Source organism: Trachypithecus francoisi, unplaced genomic scaffold (genome assembly GCF_009764315.1).
Source record: "Trachypithecus francoisi isolate TF-2019V2 unplaced genomic scaffold, Tfra_2.0 Lachesis_group16, whole genome shotgun sequence".
Taxonomy (NCBI): Eukaryota; Metazoa; Chordata; class Mammalia; order Primates; family Cercopithecidae; genus Trachypithecus; species Trachypithecus francoisi.
The window spans coordinates 71588459-71613725 of record NW_022681461.1 but is presented as its reverse complement, the minus strand read 5'-3'; the positions used below and the strand labels follow the sequence as shown (position 1 = coordinate 71613725).

General features: G+C 49.1%; 1 protein-coding gene and 1 long non-coding RNA gene across 4 annotated transcripts in view; both read right to left on the bottom strand.

The window, feature by feature from the left end:
- Positions 1-1291: 1291 nt before the first annotated feature.
- Positions 1292-25267, bottom strand: part of AKNA (AT-hook transcription factor) — a 70740-nt gene continuing 46764 nt past the window's right edge. For 2 of the 3 annotated variants that reach the window (XM_033237694.1, XM_033237695.1), the window contains exons 15-22: positions 24389-24551; positions 21287-21463; positions 20218-20333; positions 19412-19558; positions 8982-9077; positions 7279-7395; positions 6804-6996; positions 1295-2488 (exon numbers count right to left, since the gene is read on the bottom strand). In XM_033237694.1, coding sequence (XP_033093585.1) covers positions 2236-2488; positions 6804-6996; positions 7279-7395; positions 8982-9077; positions 19412-19558; positions 20218-20333; positions 21287-21463; positions 24389-24551 — 1262 coding nt within the window. In that variant the 3' untranslated portion in view covers positions 1295-2235. Of the gene's footprint in view, positions 2489-6803; positions 6997-7278; positions 7396-8981; positions 9078-19411; positions 19559-20217; positions 20334-21286; positions 21464-24388; positions 24552-25267 lie in introns of all 3 variants that reach the window. The other variant, XM_033237693.1, reaches the window with a different exon arrangement.
- LOC117098787 lies at positions 3327-5216 on the bottom strand. Its single transcript, XR_004443598.1, has 2 exons — positions 4041-5216; positions 3327-3935 (listed from the first exon to the last, which is right to left on the bottom strand). It is a non-coding gene; the product is annotated as an uncharacterized LOC117098787 (long non-coding RNA).

Genomic DNA, 25267 nt, shown 5'->3' with positions numbered 1-25267 from the left:
CAGGCACCACTCCCCTTTGTACCTCCTGTCCTAACAGCCAAGCTCCACAGGGCCAAGACTACGGCACCCTTTGCTCAGCACTCGAACCACTGCTGTGCCCACAGCATGGAGGCTGGGGACACCGACCTGATGTCCTCAGAAGGCAAGGGGACAGAACAGCCTCTGGGGCCCCACAATGGCCTGGAACTGAAGGCTCAACACCTACAAGAAGTTTTTCCATTTCAGTGTTACCATCCGTGAGACACCATTTTAAACCTTACTGAGGAGGATCCGCTGAAAATTAAAACAGAAATGAGTCGTGGTGGGCAGGGCAGGGAGAAGCAAGGGAGACGAGAAGTGGGGACGGTAGAAGAAAAAGCCACGTGAAGAAACAGGAGGTCAAGAGAAAAAGAATCATGGAGGTACAGGAAGCAAAAAACACACAACAAAGAATGTGGACTTTGGAGTCAAACTAATGAGTTCAAACACAGGCTCTCTCCCAAACCAGTTTGGGCAGATGGCCCAGTGGAACCTCACTCTCATCAGTAAAAGTGGGGCAGAGTGAGGGTCTGGAGGGTTAGCGCATGGACTGTGTGAAGCAGGACATGCCCAGGGCTTAGCACAGGAATCGGGGTCCAGCAGCTGCTCCCTAAATGGCGGCTGCTGTTCGCTATTGAAAGGAGCACTGGAAGTCCGGGCACCGCGGCTCACGCCTGTAATCCCAGCACTTTGGGAGGCTGAGGTGGGCGGATCACCTGAGGTTGGGAGTTCGAGATCAGCCCGACCAATATGGAGAAACCCTGTCTCTACTAAAAATACAAAATTAGCCGAATGTGGTGGTGCATGTCTGTAATCCCAGCTACTCAGGAAGCTGAGGCAAGAGAATCGCTTGAACCCGGGAGGCGGAGTTTGCAGTGAGCTGAGATTCCACCACTGTACTCCAGCCTGGGCAACCAGTGAAACTCTGTCCGCCCCCCAAAAAAAAGAAAGAAAGAAAGAGAGAAAGGAGCACTGGAGTGTCCAGGTGCATGCTCTTGTAGACAGCAACTTGCTGTGTGCCTCCTTTACATCTCCGGCCTCAGTTAAAAGGGACTTGGTTAGGTAGCCCCACGTCCAACCCCTCCGCAGTTGAAAGATTTGTGGTTCTGAGATAGGCAAAGGGGGAAAACTGGAGATACAGAAGCCGCCAGAAGGAGGCAGGCAGAGCACCCAACAGGTCCCCTGGGAAAGGGCTTGTCTGGGCTTCAAATCTTCCACCCCATAAACTTGACTTTGGAAGGCAAAAGTTAATGACACACAGCAGAGACATGGATGGCTTTGAGTATTTTTTTTTTGTCTTCTTTTCTTAAGATCAATATTCATTCTTCATTTGCCCTTGTAACGAAAATAGATTTTTAAATGCCTCAAATATACAAACATCATTGATGCACACACATTCCAGAAATGCAGAGGTATGTGCTGCCACGGGGTGGGGGTGCGGGAGGCGGCCTGGCCTCGTGGCCACAGACCGTGCCCCAGCCCGGGCCTGGCAGGTAGCTGGCCACTGATAAATGCCACTGGGATCCTAGGAGAAGCTGGGGACCATGTGTGAGGTACTGAAGGGGACCGCGGTGGATGGCATCCTGGGCACTTTGTAGCTTGTCTCCACCCCAGCAGGTCTGTGGGAAAGGCCTCTGCTGCCATGGAGAAGCTGGACACATGTCACCCTGGGGCCCTGACATCCTAAAACGCCCCACTGACTGCCAGTCACTAGGAGAAAGGTCTCCGGCTGTGCTCTTCCCAGAGATGCTTGTCCCAGAGTGACTGGTCACAGGCGGGGGACAGGTTTGCTCCAGAAACCGTAGGCCTTTCCGTTCTTGTCTGGCCCCCTAAGGAGGAACCAAGATCAGGAAAACTCCCCAGTTTAAAAAAATATCTGTCCATCTGTGTACAAAATACCTATTATTAGGGGGAGGTGGACACATGCAGGACCAGGAGAGACGGCCCGAAGCTCCGCCTGGGCCGAAGGAGGCCTCGCTCACAGCACCTCTGTGAGGGGACTGGTGCTCCTGGGAAGTCACTTCTCTTGGTGACCGAACTGACACCCCCTCCACTTGGAAAGCACAGGGACTGAGCAGGTGGGGCCCGTGCTGGAGGGAGACCCTCCTGGTGAGGAACCATGCGGGCTTTCTGGGCCTCAGCAGCTCCAGCCCACTCCTGGCCTGGCAGGCCACCTGCTCACCCGCCCACTCATCTGTCTCTGGGCCCCCAGTGAAGTCAGAAGAGGCAGGAGCCCCGCAGGCTGTGAGCCTGGCGCAGGTCGGCCGACAGCGAGCTTCTCATCTGCCTGGTGGTGGAGCGGACGCTCTCAGCAGCCTGCACAGCCCGGCTCAGGGCCTTGTTGAGCTCCTCTAGGTCACCCAGGTCGAGCTGGATGGAGTGCCGGTGTCTCTGGACTGGTGGGGGAGAGGCTGTGGGGGGCCACTCGGCGGCTGGTTGGGCTGAGGTAGGTCCTGCGGGCGCATAGTACCTGAGGAGAGAAGTGAGTGGGCTCGTTACACACAGGGAGGGCTGGGGACAAGCCAAGGAGCACCGCGTGTGGGGTTAACCCCCTCCTAAATCCCAGCTGGGCCACTGGCTCCGACTCTCTGGGTCTCAATTTCTTTACCTCTAAAATGGGAGTAATGGGCACATATCCAGGGATTTCTTAGAAAGATGAAGGAAGATAACAACACGAGTGTCTGACCCAGAACAGTTGTTCAAGGACAGGAAGTTCAGTCTACCTGTTCATGTGATTTACTGCCCATCTAGTACATGCCAGCCATTGTGCCAGGCTCTGGGGTTACAGTGGGACAAGAAAACATGGACTCCTGCAACTTTCTTGGAGCCGGATCTTGGGAAGGCCAGAATCACCCCAGGCCTGACAGCAAAACCCCCTCATTGGAGAGTATCTGGGGGTTCCATTTGCCAAGCATGGGGTGCTGGATAAAGGCAATAATTCATAACAAGAATAAGAATAGGGATTCTGCAGGAGTGGGAGGGTCTGGCCCTGTGTCCTGGGAAGTGGGGAGAAGGGCATCCTTCCTAGCCCAGTCCTACAGGAATGTGAGGTGCTGTTTAAAAGTGCTGCGGGAATGGGCTGAGAAGCCCATTGAGATGGAGCACGGATTTCCCTAAGAGGTGACAATGGCATCCATCAGGGCCACTAAGTTTAGGGTTCAAGGAAACCAGCAGTGGGCAAGAGGGGGGTGTGGCCTCAGCACTGTTGAATAAAGGGTATGTGTGATAGAGGAGGGAGATAAAGAAGCATGGACCTAAATCAGGAATAAGTTTAGGAGGATGTAGCAGAGTCATTCATTGGCATCTTGTTTGGCACACTGTAAACTCTGGCTTTATTCCTGAGCCCCCACTTTCTAACTTTCTAACTGTTATTATACAGTGTGTAAAAACAGATGATCCAAACAGACATTTCTCCAAAGGAGATATTCAAGTGGACAATACGTACATGAAAACATGCACACCCTTAGCCATCAGGAAATGCAAAGTGAAACCACTGCGCACCCCCTAAGCTAGCTAACATCAAAAAGGACAGATAGCAACAAGTGTTGACAAGGATGTGGAGAAACTGGAACCCTCAGCACTGCTGGTAGGAATGCAAATGGTGGGGCCACTGTGGAAAACAGTCTGGCAGTCCCTCCAATAGTTAAACCCAGTGCCTAGCCCAGGGCTGGCATCTTCATCTTTGGTACCCATGTACCAGTTGGTACCTTTATCTTTATTTTACAGATGAGCAAAGTGGAGCTCAGAGAAGCTAAGTGATTCAGGAGGCAGTAGAATGTGCTGGCCTTAGCAGCTCAGGCCCTGGAGCCCTGCCCCAAATCCCAGTCATTCTGTTGTGCTAGCCATGGGACCCTGGACAAGCTAAGTCACTTTGCAAGGCCTCTGTTTTCCCACCTAAAATGACCACAGTTAGCAACCTCTCAGCTTAGAGCCGATGGAAAATTCAGGTAAAAAGCCTGGCACTGCCTAAGTCACTTTGCAAGGCCTCTGTTTTCCCACCTAAAACGACCACAGTCAGCAACCTCTCAGCTTACAGCTGATGGAAAATTCAGGTAAAAAGCCTGGCACTGCCTGGCTCCGGTAAGCGCTCCATAAACGTGAGCTCCTAAGACCCAGGGCCAGACAGCTGGAAGGAGCAGCCACGGGTTCACACCTAGGCCCGACTCTCCTCACGTATCTAATGTGTGCTAACTGGCAAGCAGCAGATGCTGATAAAATAATCTGAACTGAACGAACGGGCTTCTTGGATCCCATAAACAGCAGCCTGCCCTCCCTCCTCTAGGGACTGTCTCGTGTAAGTAACTACAGAGGCTCCTCAAATTACGATGGGGTTATGCCCCTATAAACCCGCTGTAACGTCGAAAAATCATAAACCGAACCATTGTAAAAGTAGGGACTGCCTGGGCTGGGTTTTCATACACCCCACCTCCTGTTAATTTGATGACCAACTTGGCCTGAAAGTTACCCAAAACTCTCCCTAGGGCCAACGCTGAAAAAGTCCCTCTGGGCTGCAAAGCCTCGGCTGCAGGGGCTATGGGGCGGCTGCCCAGCAGGGGGCAGCACAGGCTCACTCCACTTTCCAAACTACACTGGTCTCAACCACCGTCCTGTTCAGTCCTGCTGACTAGCAGCTGGAGAAACTTCAGGGTGCCACCAGCGCAAATTCTAGCAGCATTAGAAGCACCATCATTACTGGCCAACTTCTATGTACTATGCGCTCTCCATGCATTACTTCATTCAATCCTCTTCATAACAACCCATTTTGCAGAGAAGGAAACTGAGGCATAGGTATAACCCACCCATCCTGACTTGGAAACAGCAACCCTGGTGAGTTCTGCCCACAGGCCTGAGCCTGGAAGAATGTGGAACGGGGCCTCAGGAGAAGTAAAGACTCCATGGCTAACGTGGGGTCATCAAATTCCGGGCAAAACCTTCCCAACTAATGAGTTGAAACACTAGCAGGCGCTTTCCCCATGTCTGCTGGAGGTCTGAGCATGCAGCATTGGTTCTCATCTTTGCTGGAGCGGAAGATTCCTTAATGACTTGCTCAGACTCAGCTGAGAGGGCAGCAAGTAAGCAAATTTACAGACTGGGCGCGGTGGCTCACACTTGTAATGCCAGTGCTTTGGGAGGACAAGGCGGGCAGATCACCTGAGGCCAGGAGGTCAAGACCAGCCTGGCCAACATGGTGAAAACCAGTCTCTACCAAAAATACCAAAAAAATTAGCCGGGTGTAGTGGCGCACTCCTGTACTCCCAGCTACTTGAGAGGGGGAGGCATGAGAATAGCTTGAATCTTGGAGGTGGGGGTTGCAGTGAGCCAAGATGGCGCCACTGCACTCCAGCCTGGTTGACAAAGCCAGACCCTGTCTCAGAAAATACATACAAAAAGCACATTTATAGGCCTGGTCCCCGAACAGAGGACCAGGGCTGGATGGTGCCTTGCACCCCTGCTCCACTGAGGACCAGCCCTCACAGCGACTCAGGCCCTCACTGCCCACACACCCAGGCTTCTGGCAACACAGCCACTGAAGATATCCCATCCCAATCGACTCATTTCACAGCAGGGGAAGCAGGCAGAGAAGTAGCTGCTGACAGCTGAGACAAGACAGGTTTCCTACTTCTGGAGACTGGGCTTTTGTGCCCTGCACACTCCTATTATGTTGAACTTACTTTTACTCCTTTTTCTTCCTACTAGTGACAACACTAAGAGCAACATTCTCTGTGATGGCGAAGCTACTGTTTGCTCAGCAGTGAGCACGTGCCCACACGGCACCATAAACTCCACATACATCTCATTGGGTTCCTGCCATGTGCCACACTTAATCCTCATGCACAGGATTAAGTATCTGGTTGAGACTCTTCCCCCATTTAACAGATGGGGAAGTTGAGGCTCTGAGAGGAAGTTAGTTTGCCAAGGCCACAGTGCTACTAGGAGGTAGATGGGACTCCACCATAGCTCTGGCCAACTCCAAACCCAAGCCACTTCTGTCTCAGCTGCCCTGCCTCTCCTGGCTTGACTGATGTTATATCCAGAATCTGTGCAAAAAGTCCTACAATATACCCGATCAGGACTCCTCAAAGAAGTCCAGGTCATCAAAAACAAGGAACATCTGAGAAACTGTCAGGATGTCAGCTGAGGGGAGCCTAAGGAGGCATGACAATCGTACACCGTGTGGGATTCAGGAACAGAGAAAGGACTTTGGAGGAAAATGGCCTGAAGAAACTACATACCTCAGTTACCAATAATGTGTGGATATGGCTTCACTGATGTGGCCAGTGTGCCAGATTAACGTAAGATATTAATAATAGGGGAAACTGTGTGTGCGGGAGTGAGGAGGATAGTGGGAATCTCTCTCGGCTATCTGCTCTATTTCCCTATAAATCTAAAACTGTCCTAAAAAATAAAGTCTATTTTTTTAAGAACCCCAGTGCTCATCACTTACTTGCTGAGAAAACCCATAAGGAAAATGGAAGATGGTTAGGATTCTCAGTCTCCACAAAGTTATAAGCTCCCAGAGGGCAGGGCCCTCTTGCTAGCCCCCTTCACTGCTGGGTCCCAGGGCGGAGCATTCTCCTTGGTACATGGGTTTGTTGAGTGACTATATGAGTGTTGGCTTTGCTGAGTGACTACATGAGTGCTGGGCTCCTACTGCATGTTATCCACGCAGGGATAAAACACAGGAGGAGTACACTGCATCTCAGCTGCCCCACACAGGTCTGAATGCTAACATATTCGGTGATATATACAAAGAGGCTGGGAAAGTCCGAATGAAAGGGTCTTACACAGCGGCAGGTGGATAAGGCATGATGGGAACCGAGGAGACATAGGCAAAGGCCGGAGGGGCTGGTGCTGGGGGCGCTGTCGCCAGATACCACAGTCCGGGGGGCGGGCGTGGCGACGACCCCGTCTGCTTGCTCCTCTGCTTGGGGCTGGGAGTTGAAGGTGCTTTTCTCCTCTTGGTGGCCTTCTCTGCCCCTATCAGGGAGGGAACAGCACAGAGACAGAGTCTGACCACTTGGGCAGATCCAGCCAAGGATGGAGGGTCCACCCAGCCCCTCCCCTATGAGAGCTGGACAGGCCCTACCCTGTAAGACTCCATGCTGGGGAGGTCTCTCTTCGGGAAACAAATCCTCTGCCCCAGTTGCTCTGTCCCCGACTGGGAGAACAGCTGCCCCAGTTAAACTCATGCAGGTCTAATAACCCTGGTCAAGGAGAACTGAGGGCCTGGCTAAGAGAAGGAACAGTGTTTGTCCCTACCAGAGGTGGCTGAGCCTGGACCATCTGCCTCTGGGGGAGAACCAACTCGACCACACAGGGGACACTGAAGGGTATCAGCGGGAGGCGGTCCCAGTGGGTCCCCTGTGGCAGCACCACCTAGAAGAGGAGGAAGAGATGTCAGGGGAGGCTTACGTCTACATCATCAGATCGGGAGCCCCCACACAGGCCTTCTGCAGCACTGAGCTCTCCTCGGGACCCACTGCAGAGGGGACAAGCTGCCTCCGTCTGGGTGATGACACGGACAACCACCATGACAGTGAGAGCAAGCATTTAATGAGCCAGGCCCTCTGCTAAGAGCCTTCCTGCATTATTTTATCAAATCCCACAAGCCACTGGGCTAGCCACTGTCCTCACTCCCCTACTTTACAGATGGAGAAATTAAGGCTCCAAGATGTCAAGTAATTTGCCAAGGCCTCAGAGCTGGGAAGCAGTGGTCTTTGGATCCTAAGCCCGGGCTCTCCCAAATGCAGCCCACCCCCCACCCCTCACCCACAGTGAAAGAGACCCATTCTCCACCAGACAGTGACCCAGAACACTCCCCCGGGGAACCAGGGGGGTCAGTAGAGGCAAAAGGGAGCAGGCGGAGAGTGGGCGCCATTGTTCTCTTCCCACTCAAATCCCCAATGCCACACCTGGGTGAGTTCCAGGGCTGGTGTGTTTCTCTTTCAGGCCTTGGCTCAACCACCACTCCCTCTGGGAAGCCCTCCCACCCACCCGGGCAGAGTCAGGCAGCCCCCAGCCCCACTTGTGCTTCCTTACCCCAGCTCTGGTCACTCTGCTTTGTCATATGTTCCTTGGGGACAGGGCCCAGGGCCCCATAAGGGTAAGTGATGAATGAATGAATGAATGAATGAATGAATGCATGCATGAATGGAGAGGCCTGTCAGGACTCTAACACTAGCATAGGCAGAGCATAGCAGTGAAGAGGTGGGACTCTGGAGTCACAAAGACCTGGGTTCAAATCCTGTTTCTACCACTTGTAAGCTGTGTGCCCTTGGGCAAGTTACTTAATCTCTCTGCGCCTTGGTGTCCTTGCCTATAAAATGGATGTAATAGTACTGCAGTACTTAGTTCATAGAACTGCGAGGATTAATGTATGCAAAACCCTTAACATGACACCCTCTATACAGAGGGACTTAATAAATAGCAGCTCATTATCATCAGTTATTATCATCACAATTGCTTGAAAAGTCCTAGAGACCATCTCTTCCAATCCTTTGATTATAGATGTGGTGATTGAGGCACAGAGAAGTCAAGGAACTGGCCTAAGGTCACACAGCAAGTAAGTGGCAGAACCGGGACTAGAACCCATAGCCTGGATTTTCGGACCGCTGCTCTCTCTGCCACTCCTCCCTGTGGGTTTGGGGGAAAGTATGAGGGGTGAAGGGAGGATGGAGGGGAGAATAAGATATAATCACTGATGCCAGGTCCCCTGCTGCCTGGAGCCCACCTATCAGGACCCTTCGGGAACTTCTTAAATCAAGGAGGGTGGCTTCAGGCAGCAGCACCTGGAGCAACAGATGTGATGGTAGAACACCCAGAAAAATCCTCTTCGCTGGTCTGTCCCTATAACCCACTGCTAAGTTCAGGGCAGGCCAGATCTTGTCAAGTACACACTCCCCTGAGGGCAAGACGCTGCAGCCACGGCTGCCTGGGCCAGTTTTCCAGGTACCATTCCTTACCCGCATCCTGGGTCCTAATGGGCCGGCAGTGGGGACAGGAGACTGTGCCATTGCCTTTTGGGACCGCCTTAGGGGACTGAACATGGTATTCGTGGCCTGGGGAAAGAAACCAGAACTGTCAGTATCAGCCCTCTGGATGGATGCAAAATTGAGGAGGATTCTAGAATAACGATCTCCTCTTCCTCCAGATGGTTTTAATAGTCTCTCTCTCTCATATGTGCACACGTTGAGTGTGCACACACACATGTGTAAAATATGTACATATGTCCGGAGCCATGAGGCCCGGAATTAGCCGACCTCTGTTGTTGATCTCCGCAAAGCGGAAACAAGATGGCACATTTCCGGGTTCTTCATTAACAACCTTTCCCGCGCACGCCTAAACTTTGCCCGCGCGCGCCTAAACTGTTCCCGTGCACGCGCCAACCTTTCCCCAGGGCACAAAACTTTTTCGCGCCCAGGAAGATATGCAGCCTACGGCGCAGGCGCGATCCTGCGCCCAGGAAAATTACCAACCAACAGCGCATGCGTGATTGTAATTTGAGAAAACCCGGCCCCCCGTTACCGCCCAGGCCCAACCTCTTCCCCTGCCAGCCTATATAAGGCATTGCACCGCCACCATTAAACGAGACTTGATCAGGCTATTTGTCTTGTCTCCATTTCTCGTGTTTTCTTGTCTCCTCCATTCCCACTCCCCCTTCCAGGGTCCGTTCGACTGTCCTGCAGGCCGGGACACCTGGCGCCCGAACAGGGACCTGGACACCGGGGAAGAAGTGAGGAAGAAGGCACTAAAGTCAGCCGAAAGTAAAAGTGGAAGAAATTCCTCCGGACGTCGCGGGAGCCTGCCGCGTTGGAACCAGAGGTGAGTAACAGTGTCTGATTATGGGACAAGAATTGAGCCAACATCAAATTTATGTAGGGCAATTAAAAGAGGTTTTAAAAACACGAGGAGTAAAGGTTAAAAGTAATGATTTATTTAAGTTTTTTGATTTCGTAAAAGATACCTGCCCTTGGTTTCCACAAGAGGGAACCATTGACATAAAGAGGTGGCGTAGGGTGGGAGATTGTTTTCAAGATTACTATAGTACTTTTGGACCAGAAAAGGTTCCGATAACAGCCTTTTCTTATTGGAATCTAATCAAAGATATAATAGATAAAAAGGAAAAAGAAAAAGATCCTGAGGTAATGGCGGTGGTTACTCAGACTGAGGAAATATTAAGAGGCAGTTCCCAAACCGACCTCGAAAAATCCATACCTAACAAAGAAATAGAACTTATATCGCTACAAAGCATCGAGGAAGAGGCTGGGGTCCCCTCAATAACAAACATAGAAACATCAAATAAGGAAAAGGCTAAAAAATACCCAGTTTTACCCACAACTAATGAAAGCAAAATTAAAAATAACCTTAACCCTTCAGAAGTAAACTGGGATAATTTAGAGGAAGAGGCAGCAAAATATAATCATTCTGACTGGCCACAAACTCTTACTTATCCCCCTCCCTATAATAAGGCTTCTGCCCCGGCAGTTATGGCAGTAATAGACCCAAAAGAGGAGCTTAGAGAAAAAATTGCACAGCTTGAAGAGCAAATAAAGCTCGAAGAACTACATCAGTCTTTAATCACTAGATTGCAGAAATTAAGGACAGGAAGTGAGAGCGTTCAATACCCTAAAGGAATAGAGAAACACTCTCCCCCTCAGAGACCCGGACAGCATGTCCCAAAAGGAAGGGCGCTTGGTAGTAGGGATAGGGAGGATTCCTCTCCTCGAGACGTTTTTCCAGTAACGGAAACTACAGATGCGCAGGGTTGAGCCTGGAGACACCACAATGGGTTTGAATTTACTGTAATAAAAGAACTAAAAACCGCTGTCTCGCAATACGGAGCTACTGCCCCATACACCCTGGCCATAGTCGAATCTGTGGCCGAAAATTGGCTCACTCCCATAGATTGGAATACCTTAGTTAGAGCAGTTCTTTCCGGAGGCGACCATCTGATTTGGAAGTCAGAATTTTATGAAAATTGTAGAGATACGGCCAAGAGAAACCAACAAGCCGGAAATGGTTGGGATTTTGATATGCTAACTGGCTCGGGTAACTACACAGAAACCGATGCTCAGATGCAGTACGATCCTGGACCGTTTTCTCAAATCCAAGCAGCGGCTACCAAAGCCTGGAGAAAACTTCCTGTTAAAGGGGATCCAGGAGCCTCACTCACGGGGGTCAAACAAGGACCTGATGAGCCCTTTGCAGACTTTGTACATAGACTTTTAACCACGGCCAGCAGAATATTTGGAAATGCCGAGGCAGGGGTGGATTATGTAAAACAATTAGCTTACGAAAACGCTAACCCGGCTTGTCAGGCAGCAATCAGACCTTATAGAAAGAAAACAGACTTAACAGGCTACATCCGCCTCTGTTCAGACATAGGGCCCTCATATCAACAGGGCTTGGCTATGGCTGCTGCCTTTAGTGGACAAACCATAAAAGGCTTCCTCGCTAGTAAAAATAAGAATAGCAGGGGGTGCTTCAAGTGTGGCAAAATGGGACACTTCGCTAGGGATTGTAAAGGAGAGCTAGCTAAGACCTTAGAGGCAAAAGCTCCAGGCCTCTGCCCTAGGTGTAAAAGAGGAAAACATTGGTCCAATGAATGTAAATCTAAAACTGACAATCAAGGAAATCCCCTAACACCTCAACAGGGAAACGGATTGAGGGGCCGGCCCCAGGCCCCGAAACAAGCTTATGGGGCAGTCAGTTTTGTACCAACCAACCACAATCCGTTTCACAACTTAGTAGAGCAACCCCAGGAAGTGCAGGATTGGACCTCTGTTCCGCCTCCCACACAGTATTAACCCCTGAAATGGGACCCCAAGCCTCAGGTACTGGGGTATATGGACCCCTACCCTCACACATGTTTGGATTAATCCTAGGGAGAAGCAGCGTCACCATGAAAGGCCTACAGGTCTTTCCGGGAATAGTTGATAGTGATTATATAGGAGAAATCAAAATCATGGCCAAGGCTATTGACAATATCATTATTATTTCTCAAGGGGATAGAATAGCACAGTTACTCCTGTTACCATTGCTAAAAACAGCTAATAAAGTCCAATCGCCCCTAAGGGGAAAGGGAGGATTCGGATCCTCAGACATCTACTGGGTACAGCCCATTACTAATCAAAAACCCTCTCTCACCTTATGGCTAGATGGAAAATTATTTACAGGACTGATAGACACAGGGGCCGACGTAACAATTATTAAACAACAAGATTGGCCCGCCAGTTGGCCCACTTCAGAGACCTTAACAAATTTACGAGGAATCGGGCAAAGTAATAACCCTAGACAAAGTTCCAAATATCTCACCTGGAGAGATCAAGAAAGTAATTCCAGTCTCATTAAGCCATTTGTTATCCCTGATTTGCCTGTTAACCTTTGGGGTAGAGATCTTCTCTCCCAGATGAGGGTCATGATGTGTAGCCCAAATGATATAGTCACTGCACAAATGTTGGCTCAGGGCTACCACCCTGGGAAAGGGTTAGGAAAAAGAGAAGATGGCATTTTACAGCCAATCCCAGCCATAGGAAAATTGGATAAAAGGGGGCTTGGAAAATTTTAACCGTGGCCATTGACATGCCTGCACCCCAAAAAAGTGCTGACCCAATCACTTGGAAGTCAGATGAACCCGTTTGGGTTGATCAGTGGCCGCTAACCAATGAGAAGCTTGCCGCTGCCCAACAGTTAGTGCAGGAACAATTAGAGGCAGGACACATTATAGAAAGCAACTCTCCTTGGAACACCCCCATATTTGTCATAAAAAAGAAATCCGGAAAGTGGAGACTCTTACAAGATCTAAGAGCAATAAATACTACCATGATACTTATGGGTGCTCTGCAGCCCGGACTACCCTCTCCGGTAGCAATCCCTCGAGGATATTTTAAAATTATCATAGACCTTAAAGATTGCTTTTTTACAATTCCCCTTCATCCTACTGACCAAAAACGATTCGCCTTTAGCTTACCATCTATAAATTTTAAAGAACCAATGAAGCGATACCAATGGAAAGTGTTACCTCAAGGTATGGCCAACAGTCCTACCTTGTGTCAAAAATATGTGGCTACAGCCATACACTCAGTTAGAGAGACATGGAAACAAATATACATTATACGTTACATGGATGATATCCTCATAGCAGGAAAAATGGGAGAACAAGTTTTACAGTGTTTTGCTCAACTCAAGCAAGAACTAACCACAGCAGGGTTACAAATAGCTCCAGAAAAAATACAACTACAAGACCCTTATACATATTTAGGTTTTCAAATAAATGGACCTAAAATTACCAATCAAAAAGCCGTTATCCGTAAAGATCAGTTACAAACACTTAATGATTTCCAAAGGCTCCTTGGAGACATAATTGGCTCCGGCCATACTTAAAACTCACCACGGAGACTTAAAACCTTTATTCGACACCCTGAGAAGTGACCCCAACCCTAAGTCCCTTAGGTCGTTATCAAAAGAAGCTCTTTTATCACTTAATAAAGTAGAGGCAGCCATTGCTGAGCAATTTGTTACTAACATAGACTATTCACAGCCATTAACCTTTTTAATATTTAACACAACACTGATGCCTACTGGTTTATTCTGGCAAAATAACCCTATTATGTGGGTCCACTTGCCTTCATCACCCAAAAAGGTATTACTCCCCTATTATGATGCCATAGCAGATTTAATTATTTTAGGGAGAGACAATAGCAAAAAATATTTTGGAATTGAACCCTCTACGATCATACAACCTTATTCTAAGCCGCAAATCCATTGGCTAATGCAAAACACTGAAACATGGCCGATTGCTTGCGCCTCTTATGCCGGTAACTTAGATAACCATTACTCGCCAAACAAGCTTGTCCAATTTTGTGAGCTACATGCTTTTGTCTTTCCTCATGTCATCAGTAAAACACCTTTAGACAATGCCTTATTAGTATTTACTGATGGGTCATCCACAGGAACTGCTGCATATACCTTTGCTGACACCACTGTTAAATTCAAAACCAGCCATACCTCGGCTCAGTTAGTAGAATTACAGGCCCTAATCGCGGTGCTGTCAGCCTTCCCTAATCAGGCTCTTAATATTTATACTGACAGTGCATACTTAGTTCACTCCATACCTCTACTTAAGACAGTAGCACAAATTAAGCATGTGTCACATATAGCCGAGTTATTTTTACAATGCCAACAATTAATACATAATAGAACAACACCCTTCTTTCTTGGACACATTAGAGCTCATTCAGGATTACCAGGACCTCTATCCCAGGGCAACCAACTGGCTGATATGGCAACCAAGACGGTAGCCATAGCTACAAATACAAACCTAGCCCAAGCACAGGCTACTCATGCCCTACACCATCTAAATGCTCAAACTTTGAGACTGATGTTTAAAATAACTAGAGAACAAGCAAGACAAATAGTTAAACAATGTCAGACCTGTATAACATACCTGCCAGTCCCTCACTTAGGAATTAACCCAAGAGGACTAGTTCCCAACATGATCTGGCAAATGGATGTCACTCATTATTCAGAATTTGGTAACTTAACATACGTCCATGTATGTATAGATACATTTAGTGGATTTATACTAGCCACCTTACAAACAGGAGAAGCTACCAACATGTCATAGCTCATTTACTACACTGTTTTTCCATAGTTGGAAAGCCTAAACAACTAAAAACAGACAATGGTCCTGGCTATACATCCAAAGCCTTCCAAGACTTCTGTCTAAATTACAAATAAAACACATTACTGGAATTCCATATAACCCTCAAGGACAAGGAATAGTTGAAAGAGCACACCTATCCTTAAAAACCACGATTGACAAAATAAAAAAGGGAGAATGGTACCCTACTAAGGGCACCCCTAGAAATATCCTTAATCACACACTTTTTATTTTAAATTTTTTAAATTTGGACAACCTGAGCAGATCAGCAGCCGATCGATTTTGGCATTCCGAGTCCAAAAAACAATTTGCCATGGTTAAGTGGAAAGACGCCTTAGACAACATATGGCATGGTCCAGACCCAGTGTTAATCTGGGGAAGAGGCTCAGTTTGTGTTTTTTCTCAAACTCATCATGCAGCCAGATGGCTACCAGAGCAACTGATGAGACAGGTACCTAACAATAGCCAATCCAGGGAGTAATTTTCTCCCTGAGAGTACTCTTTTCCTCTATTGCAGAGATGAACTCCAACTACAAGCCCCTCTGGACCATGGTGCTGATCTGCCAAGCATTCCAGGTTCATGCCAGCTTCGGTAATCCCCATGAGGCCCGAACATATATACAACAATCATACGGTAAGCCCTGTGATTGTTATGGGGGATATGTGACCTCCCCTCCAATTAAGTACCTCTCAACTGTGTCCTGCTCTGCTTACACAGCATACCTGCCTAGTAACTCCCTTAAGTGGAGGTGTGTGTCAACCCCAAGAATATCTAGCGGAGGGGGTACCACAACCTGCCCTTGTGACACATTTAAGGCTGCTATGCATAGTTCCTGCTACACTACTTATCAAGAATGTACCTCTGGCGGTAAAACATACTATACTGCTATCTTAACAAGAACTAGAAATCCCACTATAGGGGCCAGCAATGTCCCTACAGTTTTAGGAAATACCAATAACCTTATATCAGCTGGCTATACTGGAATTGTAGGACAGCCTGTCTGCTGGAATATTCGCCCCCCCTCTTCATATCTCTGACGGAGGAGGACCACAAGACAAGGTCCGAGAAATTATGGTATATAAAAAACTTGAGGAGTTGCAAAGGTCCCTGTACCCGGAAATTCACTACCACCCCTTGGCCTTGCCCAAAGCCCGAGGGAAAGAGAAAATTGATGCCCAGACCTTTGACCTCCTCACTGCTACTCATAACCTGCTTAACAATTCTAACTCTAGTCTAGCTAATGACTGCTGGCTGTGTCTGCAATCAGGAGATCCCGTTCCTCTTGCTATACCCAGCAATGACTTAAATTATACATCCAATACCCTTTGCACCATAATTCCTCCCCTTAAAGTACAACCTTTAGAATTTCCTAGTTCCTCTTGCATCTACTCCCCTCCCCTTAATAACACTTACGACCTTGATGTAGGATTCAATGAGTTCAATAATTGTTCCACCATAGCAAATATTTCCCAACCGTTGTGTGCCCCAAACAGCTCAGTTTTTATATGTGGCAATAATAGGGCTTATACCTATTTACCTACTAACTGGACAGGACGCTGTGTCTTAGCCACACTTTTGCCAGACATAGACATTATCCCTGGAGATGAACCTGTACCTATCCCAGCTATAGATCACTTTTTAGGAAAAAACAAAAGGGCAATACAATTTATCCCCTTAATTGTAGGATTAGGCATAACTACTGCCGTAGCAACTGGGGCTACAGGCCTAGGGGTCTCTGTCACTCAATACACCAAATTATCTTGCCAATTGATCTCAGATATGCAGGTCATTTCAAGTACTATACAAGATTTACAAGATCAGGTGGATTCTCTGGCAGAAGTAGTACCCCAAAATAGAAGAGGCCTAGATTTACTAACTGCAGAACAGGGAGGCATCTGCTTGGCTTTACAGGAGAAGTGCTGTTTCTATGCCAACAAATCCGGGATCGTCAGAGATAAAATCAGGCGTCTACAAGAAGACCTAGAAAAACGACGAAAAGAAAGAACCGATAACCCGTTTTGGACTGGGTTCCATGGACTCCTTCCCTATCTTATGCCATTCCTGGGCCCCCTGCTTTGCCTATTGCTCTTATTCTCTGTAGGACCTTTGGTCTTCAATAAGCTCATGACATTTATTAAGCAACAACTCGAGGCTATCCAAGCGAAACCTATACAGGTCCATTATCATTGCCTAGAACAAGAAGATCGCGGTGGTTCATACTCACACCCATTATGACCACCTTCCCTATGTGCTGAACTGGACAGCCAACAACGGGGAAGAGAGTATCATCTCTCACTAACCTAAGACAGGAGGGCCCTCATAAGCTACTGCCTAATCCCATGACGGGTACCAGTGAGGAGATGCATTACTCCAACCTAAGACAGGTGCAGTTCCCAAGGGACAATCTTCTAGTCACAATTATATATAAAAAAGGGGGACCTGTCCCGAGCCATGAGGCCCGGAATTAGCCGACCTCTGTTGTTGATCTCCGCAAAGCGGAAACAAGATGGTACATTTCCGGGTTCTTCATTAACACCTTTCCCGCGCACGCCTAAACTTTTCCCGCGCACGCCTAAACTGTTCCCGCGCGCGCGCCAACCTTTCCCGCAGGCGCGCAAACTTTTTTGCGCCCAGGAAGATATGCAGCCTACAGCGAAAATTACCAACCAACGGCGCATGTGCGATTGTAATTTGAGAAAACCCGGCCCCCCGTTACCGCCCAGGCCCAACCTCTTCCCCTGCCAGCCTATATAAGGCATTGCACCACCACCATTAAACGAGACTTGATCTGGCTATTTGTCTTGTCTCCATTTCTCGTGTTTTCTTGTCTCCTCCATTCCCACTCCCCCTTCCAGGGTCCGTTGGACTGTCCTGCAGGTTGGGACATACATATATAAGTATGACACACATACACACATATACGTCACCGTACATTTTTGTGTCTGTTTATTGTAAGCTTTTTCCAGACTCCTACTCTGTTTCATCTCAGATCCTAGAACCAGCTGACATCCGGTAGCAACCAACATACCAAGGCTAAGCCAGGATTTGAAAGCAGGCCAGGAAGAAATGATAAGCAAAGCAACAATAAGAAATGAACAAGTGATGCTATTCCCTACACCCTGACTTGCTGGTTTGGATCTGAATGGCTCAGGCACCGAGTCAGCGGCATTTTCTCCCCATGCTCTGAGTGGCTGTAACATGGGGATAAACATAGCGCCCATTTCACAGGCTTGTTGGGAGGACTGAATGAGGCCATATCCGTGTCATGCTCTGCCCAGTGCCTGGCAGATGTAAAGCACTTGATGTTATTAGAAAGCTGGACGGACTGTGGCTTCCTCACTCATCCCTGAGTTTCTTCTGGGTGACACCTGAAGCCACTGTGGAGAGGTCTCATCATCTCATTTCCCTCCTGTGCTGTTCTGGCTTTGTGTATGTGGCACTGAAGGTAATTGCTCTTATTTTCCCAATGCAACAGATGAGGAATCTGAGGGTCAGAGAGGCTCAGAATCATTTTCTGTGAGACTGACTTCACAGTCTTTGATCTTGACTTCTATACTCTCTTCCTCTCATTGTATTGGAAGCATTTCTCCAGGTTGAGCTCACTTTTAAGGGTTGAGATTACTTTTAAAGGCTGCACAAAACCTCATCCAATGATATCATCTCTTCCTTTTGCTAGGAAGTCCACAGAGAGATTGGGCAGTGAGCTTGGAGGTGCTCCTGCTACTCTCACTTCTAACTCCTTGGCCTCTGTCGACTCCCTCATTACGCTCCATGGAGCAGACATGTGCCTCTGGCCTCTTGCCTTGTCCCCAGAATCTGAGGTCAGCAGCCCTTCCTCCTACACAAGGTGTCTGTGAGAGACACTGCCTTTACTATAATTACCTACTGGTTATCATCTTCTCTGCTACACAGTCAGATTCATGAAGGTGAAGAACCATATCCATATATATATATATATTTTTTTTTTTTTTCAGATGGAGTCTCGCTGTCACCCTGGCTGGAGTGCAGTGGCACAATCTCAGCTCACTGCAACCTCTGCCTCCTGGGTTCAAGCGATTCTTGTGCCTTGGCCTCCCAAATAGCTGGGATTACAGGCACGTGCCACCACACCCAGCTAATTTTTTTGTATTTTTAGTAGAAACGGGGTTTCGTCACATTGGCCAGGCTGGTCTTGAACTACTGATCTCAGGTGATCCTCCCACCTCGGCATCCCAAAGTGCTAAGATTACAGGCGCGAGCCACCACGCCCGATCTGTATTTTTTTGTTAATGTTAAGCACTTGAAATGCTACCATGTGTCATCTCAAGTCTTTACTCTGTGCCAGGTCCTACTTCCTGAGACACAGGGGCCCTGTAGAAATGAGAACCTGAAGGAAGCCAGGTGCAAATGGCACATCCAATTCAGTGTCCAGCCTATACGCTCGGAGTCGGAAAAGAGCAGGTGATCAGAACCTCTAGGATTGACCAGCTGAACAGGCTTCCCAGAACCCAGCATGGGCCCTGGCAAAGGGGAGACATCAGAAAGTGTTTGCTGAATGAATGGATGAATGAATGAATGAACAAGTGCACCAAGATTCATGGAGGCAATGCTCCCTGGTTTTCATCTCACGGAACAAATAGAAAATGATATGTGAATGGCCCACTGGGTATATGGAAAAAGGCTTCTCATAACAGAGGAGACCCCCCTGGCGCCAGGGGCTGCACCTATCCTGGCCCTCCCTTCTGACCTACCTGTGTATTGGCCCCGGAAGGTGACCCTGTCTGGCCATCCAGCACTGGCCATCCCTCTCTTTCCATCCCGAGCTGCCTGTGGACTATCCTTGGTGGTCTTGCTCTTCTCAGAGAACAGTGGCGGGGAGGGCAGCTCAGATTCTGAACCTGAGGTAGAAAAAGTGGGGCATCACAGGGGGCAAGGGGTGGGGTCACACAGCTCAAGGAGTGGGTATACCATGAGTTCAGGCTCTGGGGCAGATGCCTGGGTTTTAATCCCCAATCTCCCCCTTAGGAGTAACAGCTGGCATTTCCAGAACCCTGCTCCCGTGCCAAGCGCTAGTCTAGACGCTGTGTGTGTGCCATGTTGGGCATCTTCACAGCAATCCCATGAGGTGGACACTGTTATAACTACATGGTGAGCTGTCGTTTTAACTGCTCAGAGCAGGTAAACAACTCGGCCAAGGACAAGTGGAGGGGAGCTCGGTTGATCCCGGCTACTGACTCCAGAGCCCTGATCCTTTAGCACGTCCCCTGCGCTCACTGGGCTTCAGCACCCTTATCTGTGAAATGTGGATAATATGACCATCTTGCAGTGGAGGTTAAGCAAGATGGCAGCTACAAAGTCCTTACAGACACCCTACACACAGTAGGTGTGCAGGACATTAGAAGTGCACTGTGCTGCATAGCACTATAATATCCTAAAACAGATGCACAAAAACCCTTCTCCAAGTTTCCTTGAATGCTGTTGCTGTGGTCCCTGACCACTAAGCCAATATACTCAGACTGCGGCCTCCGGAAATCAGCCTTGGCAGGTGGTCACTTACTCAGGGACAGTCGGGGCACCTCCCGAGGCACTGAGGAAGACCGGGCTCGCTGCCTTCCTGCAGGGACAATCTGCTCTTCACCTCTAGGCTCACCAGGCAATCTCTCTGTGGATTTACTAGCAAAAGGAAAGAGAGATGATGTCACTGGATGCAGTTTTGTGCGGCCTTTAAAGGTGATTTGTGAGAAGCTCAACCTGGAGAAATGCTTCTAACACGATGGAAGGAAGAGAGTGAAGAAGTCAAAGCCAGACTCTGAAGTCAGTTTCACAGAAAATGGCTCTGAGCCTCTCTGACTCTCAGTTTCCTCATCTGTCAAGTGGGGATAATAAGAGCAATTACCTCAGAGGGTTACAAAAAGATAAATGAGAAAATGTTCAGATAAAACCCTTCATCAAGTGGTCTCCCATAGAAACACTCAAAAGAAGCCAGCTGATTTTATGTCATTGTCATAAATGAACCAACACCGAATTAGTGGGTGAGAGGGTAGGCATCCTGGCAATGTCCTAACTCTTTGATTGGGTGGTGGGTCCAGGGATATTCACTGTATTACTCTTTATTATTATTATTATTATTATTATTATTTTGAGACAGAGTCTCTCTCTGTTGCCCAGGCTGCAGTGAGGTGGCACGATCTCAGCTCACTGCAACCTCCACCTCCCGGGTTCAAGTAATTCTCCTACCTCAGCCTCCTGAGTAGCTGGGATTACGGGCACGCACCACCACGCCCGGCTAATTTTTGTATTTTTAGTAGAGATGGGGTTTCACCATGTTGGTCAGGCTGGTCTCGAACTCCTGAACTTGTGATCTGCCCCCCTCGGCCTCCCAAAGTGCTGGGATTACAGGTGTGAGCCACTGCGCCTGGCCTATTCTTTATTATTAACATAAATGTTTATATTCTTTTGTGTATCAAATACTGCACAGTGAACAAATTCTACAGTGAATGAATGAATGAGTGAGAGAGGGATGTAGCAGTGCCTGAGTCCATATGTCTGGGGAGAGCCAGAAGCCAGCCAAGACTATCCTCTGTAGCTGCCACCAGGACAGAGGTGAGAGTTTTGAGGTCACCCACCTGCCATAATGGGAGGCCCAGGTGGCTGGGGAGTCCGCTGGTCGGCCGCGGGTCCGGGCGGGGCGGTCAAAGACAGACGCTGGGCATGTTGGGCTGCCCTGGGGTGGCTGGTGCAGGCTGTCCTCCAGCCGCAGACGGAGCCGGGATACTTCTTCTTGCAGTTCACGGATGGCCTGGCTGGGGTTGAAGTGGAGACAGAAACAAAGAACAGAGGCATGAGGAACAGAGCTGCAGCCACCCCAGAGTATGCCAGGATGTGGCAGCCTTTGTCCCTTCCCAGCAGGCACACGGTCTAGCTTTGCTGTCAAATGATTCTAGAACTTTCCTGTGCAACACTTTTCTTGCTACACAACTTGACACCTTTCTGAGTTCATGTCCCTGTGCATTCAGTGAACAAAACAGAACCTTTCTTTGAAGTTTCCCCTTCCTAACACACAGAGTCTGAGTAGCTGCTCAAAACACCAGTGACAAATTCTCGAGATGGAGATGAGGACGCAGCATAGAGAGGGCCTTAGCTACAGTTCTGCCATAAAATACCAACCTTCACTCTCTGTCCAGGCCCAGCTCCTCTCCCTACCACCGTGCAAGCCCATCTCTCCAGACCTGGCAGAAGATGCTTGTCCACCGTCTCCCCATACAAACATCGAGCTGCCAGCAGAAAAGAAGGAAGCGGGCTTCCTGTCTTATAACTCCTGAGGCCCTGCACCTCGTGGGCACTCAGGAAACAGTATTGCAGTGGATCTGGGCTTTGAGACAGAGCAGAATAAAGCGGTCTGTGTGGAGAGCGGACAGGGAGACACCTTGATGCTTCCTAGCACCACCTGAACCAAGAGGGCAGACTGAGGCAGCTGGAAGCTGTCTGCAAGGCTGAAGTAAATCCTGGTGAAACCCCCAATGTACTCCAACCTCCAGCCGCCAGCACTGAGAGAGTAAATCCTGTTTGCGTTTCTCTCCAATCAGTCCCTGCATCTCCAGGGTCTCGTTCTGTGGGCATTGCTGGCACTGCAGCAGACAATTCCACCCAGACACCCCTCCCCACAAGACCCCCCTCAACCACAGAGCAGCGTTAGAGCCTGGGCTCAGCAAGGCCACCCTCCAGGCTGATGTGGCCTCAACATCTATTCCTTGGTCTGACTTCTGGGGTGGGAATTCCCATCAGGGCCATTCTTGCCTGGTGGCCCCCGGACTTGTGGGTGAGTGTCTCCTGGTGCCGCCTCCAGCAGACATGAGCGCTCAGACGAGTGTGTCAGAAGCAGTGGAGGCCTCCTCCTGGCTGTGCCCCAGCGCTGAGTGTGTGTGTCTGAGGGCAGCGGGTTCCCTTGGTAATCCCCAGGGAGACACTTGCTGGTGTTTCTGAGGCAAAGCCACGAGGGCAAGGGTGGGCGGTGGCTACTGGAGAGTGACATCTCCCCGCCCCCAGTTAACTCCTGAAAGGGAGAGCTCTGGCTCCCAGTCAGAAGGCACTAGATAAAGACTTAAAAGGCCAGGGGCGTGAGTCAACCAGTTGGGTATCTCAGTCTCTCTGATGTAACTCTTTAGTTTCTTACTGGCACTTAACATTCATCTTTCTCTGCAAAGTTACTCCCCTGTCTGTACATGGCATCAACATCCACCTGACTGGCCAGACAGAAATCTGAGTCACTCCAGACCCTCTCCTTCCCTGAACACCCCTGAAGTTAATCAGTTACCAAGTCTCATGGGCCCAACTTCCAAAATACCTTTCCAAATGAATCCCTTCTTCCCCTCTGTAGGGGCCCTCCCCAAGAACCCAGGCCCCAACATCTCTCTCCTGGATAAGGCAGCCTTCTCCGCAGTCTCTTGGCCTCTATTCTCACCCTGCTGGTGGCCAGAGAACTCTAAAACATAAAACTGCCTATGCTACGTCCCTGCTTGAAATCCCCTTCCCTGTTCTCTCAGCCTTTGTGCACTCACGGAACATGCAGTGAACGTCTCCCCTTATCCACAGCCTTCAGGCCCTGTAGGATCTCCCATAGGTCTCTCCTATCTACCCCTCTCTTCCTTTACTGCTCAACACCCCACTCCCTCACACTAGAGGATCTGGCCGACTGTTTAGCAACTCCAAGGTGATGGGCACTCTCTCACTTCTAGGCCTTCGCACATGCCATTCCCTCCGCTGAAAATACTCTTCTACCTCTCTTCCTTCTGATTCTGCTGAGATACCACTTCCTCCAGGAAGCCCTCCCTGAAGCCTCTACTGGACTAGATGCTTCTTCCCTATGCTCCAACAGTCCTTCAGTCCTCTGCCATCACCATACTTATCACAATGGGGGGCATCACTGCCTGTTTCTTTGTATGTTCATCCTACAAGACGGTAAGCCTTACGAGGCCTAGGATAGAGTCTAGTCCACTATTGTATTCCCAAGGCCTGGCATACCCTACAGAAACAAGCCTCTAATTCCTCCACTGATGTCGGGAGCCTGAAGAGGTAGACTTACTAAACTCCGACAAGGAAGCCAAACGCCAGCAGCTGGACACAACTTTGCATGTAGGCAACATGACAGCCTCATGACTGTTTGAGCCAAAGAAGCCTTGGCTGGGCCACGGCTGAGCAGTCTCCCCAGCGCATCCTGGGACAGACACCTCCTCCAGCAAGGGCATGTGAGTGATCATTGGCCAAAAGCAACTAAGGGGAGATGTGAGAGAACTGACCAAGTGATTTTACCATTTCTGCTCAGCCAAGGAAGTGGAACTTCCTTAGTAGAAAAAATGCATACTAACCAAAAACAAGAAAAGAAAAACTCAGAAGGCAGTAGCTTCTGGGTCCATACAATCAATGGGCAAATTGCAGAAAAGATACCCCTGGAAAGGACAGGCTTGTCTTGGAAGGGAGACGATGGGGAGAGAGGGGAGAAGTTTCAGCACCAGAAAGGTGAATCTTTAGGTCATTTTCCACTGGCTAGAGAAGTGTCCTCGATGTCTAGATCAATGAGGTCCCATAGAAACGCTGGTAACTGGGAGCCTGGTCCCACCACAACCATCTGTGTGAGCTGGGCAGGTCTCTACCTCCACCCCCAACACATTGCATCATGCTCCCATCTGTATGATGAACTTGAATCCCCAGGATCCAAGTGTCTAACTTACTCTCGCCCTGCCCTGGTGAGCAGGAAGTTGGGGATGGTCTCTGTTGGTCCACGGGGCAGAGGGGCAGCGGCAGTGGTGGGGGTTGGGGGTGGGCTGATTGTCTTGCTGGGAAGGAGCTCTTCAGAAATCCGTTTGTGCCCTTCAAACTCTGAGCCAGGAACCGCTAGGAAGGCAGAGAGAGAACCCAAAGTGAGTTTAAGCAGAGAGAACTTCCAAGTTCACACCTGTGCAGGTGGAATGATGGGGGAAGCGAAGAGACGGTGCCCAGTTCAAGGTCACAAAGGAAGTCCCTGATGAGGCCAGTGACCCACACTGACCTCCAAACTAGAAGATCTAGATTTTGCTGGGAGTGTGGGGTGCTGAGCTGGGCCTGCCCCGCTGTTTCTAACCAGAACCCCTCCTCCCACCCACCATGACACCATCCAAGTCTTCAGGAATTTCCCCTGCAAAGAATTAACCGCTTCTTCACTTGGTTCACTCAAGACTTGATCACCTTCTCACCATGTTGTTGTGGGGCTGGCTTCAGAGCCTCTGAAATTACAGTCACCTCTTTCCATGTATGCATGTTTCTGGGGAGAGCATTAATAACTTTTAACGAATCTCCCAAAGGGATGGGTGGCCAAAGGTTAAAAACCACTAATCCAGCCCCTGCATTAAAAGCAATGAACTGGCCAGACATGGTGGCTCATGCCTGTAATTCCAGCAATCTGGGAGGCTGAGATGGGAGGATTGCTTGAGCCCAGAAGTTCGAGTCTAGCCTAGGTAATATAGAAAGACCCCATCTTTGCAAAAAAATTATATATATATAAAACAAATTAGCTGGATGTGGAGGTATGCCCCCTTGGACCCAGCTACTTGGGAAGCTGAAGCAGGAGGATC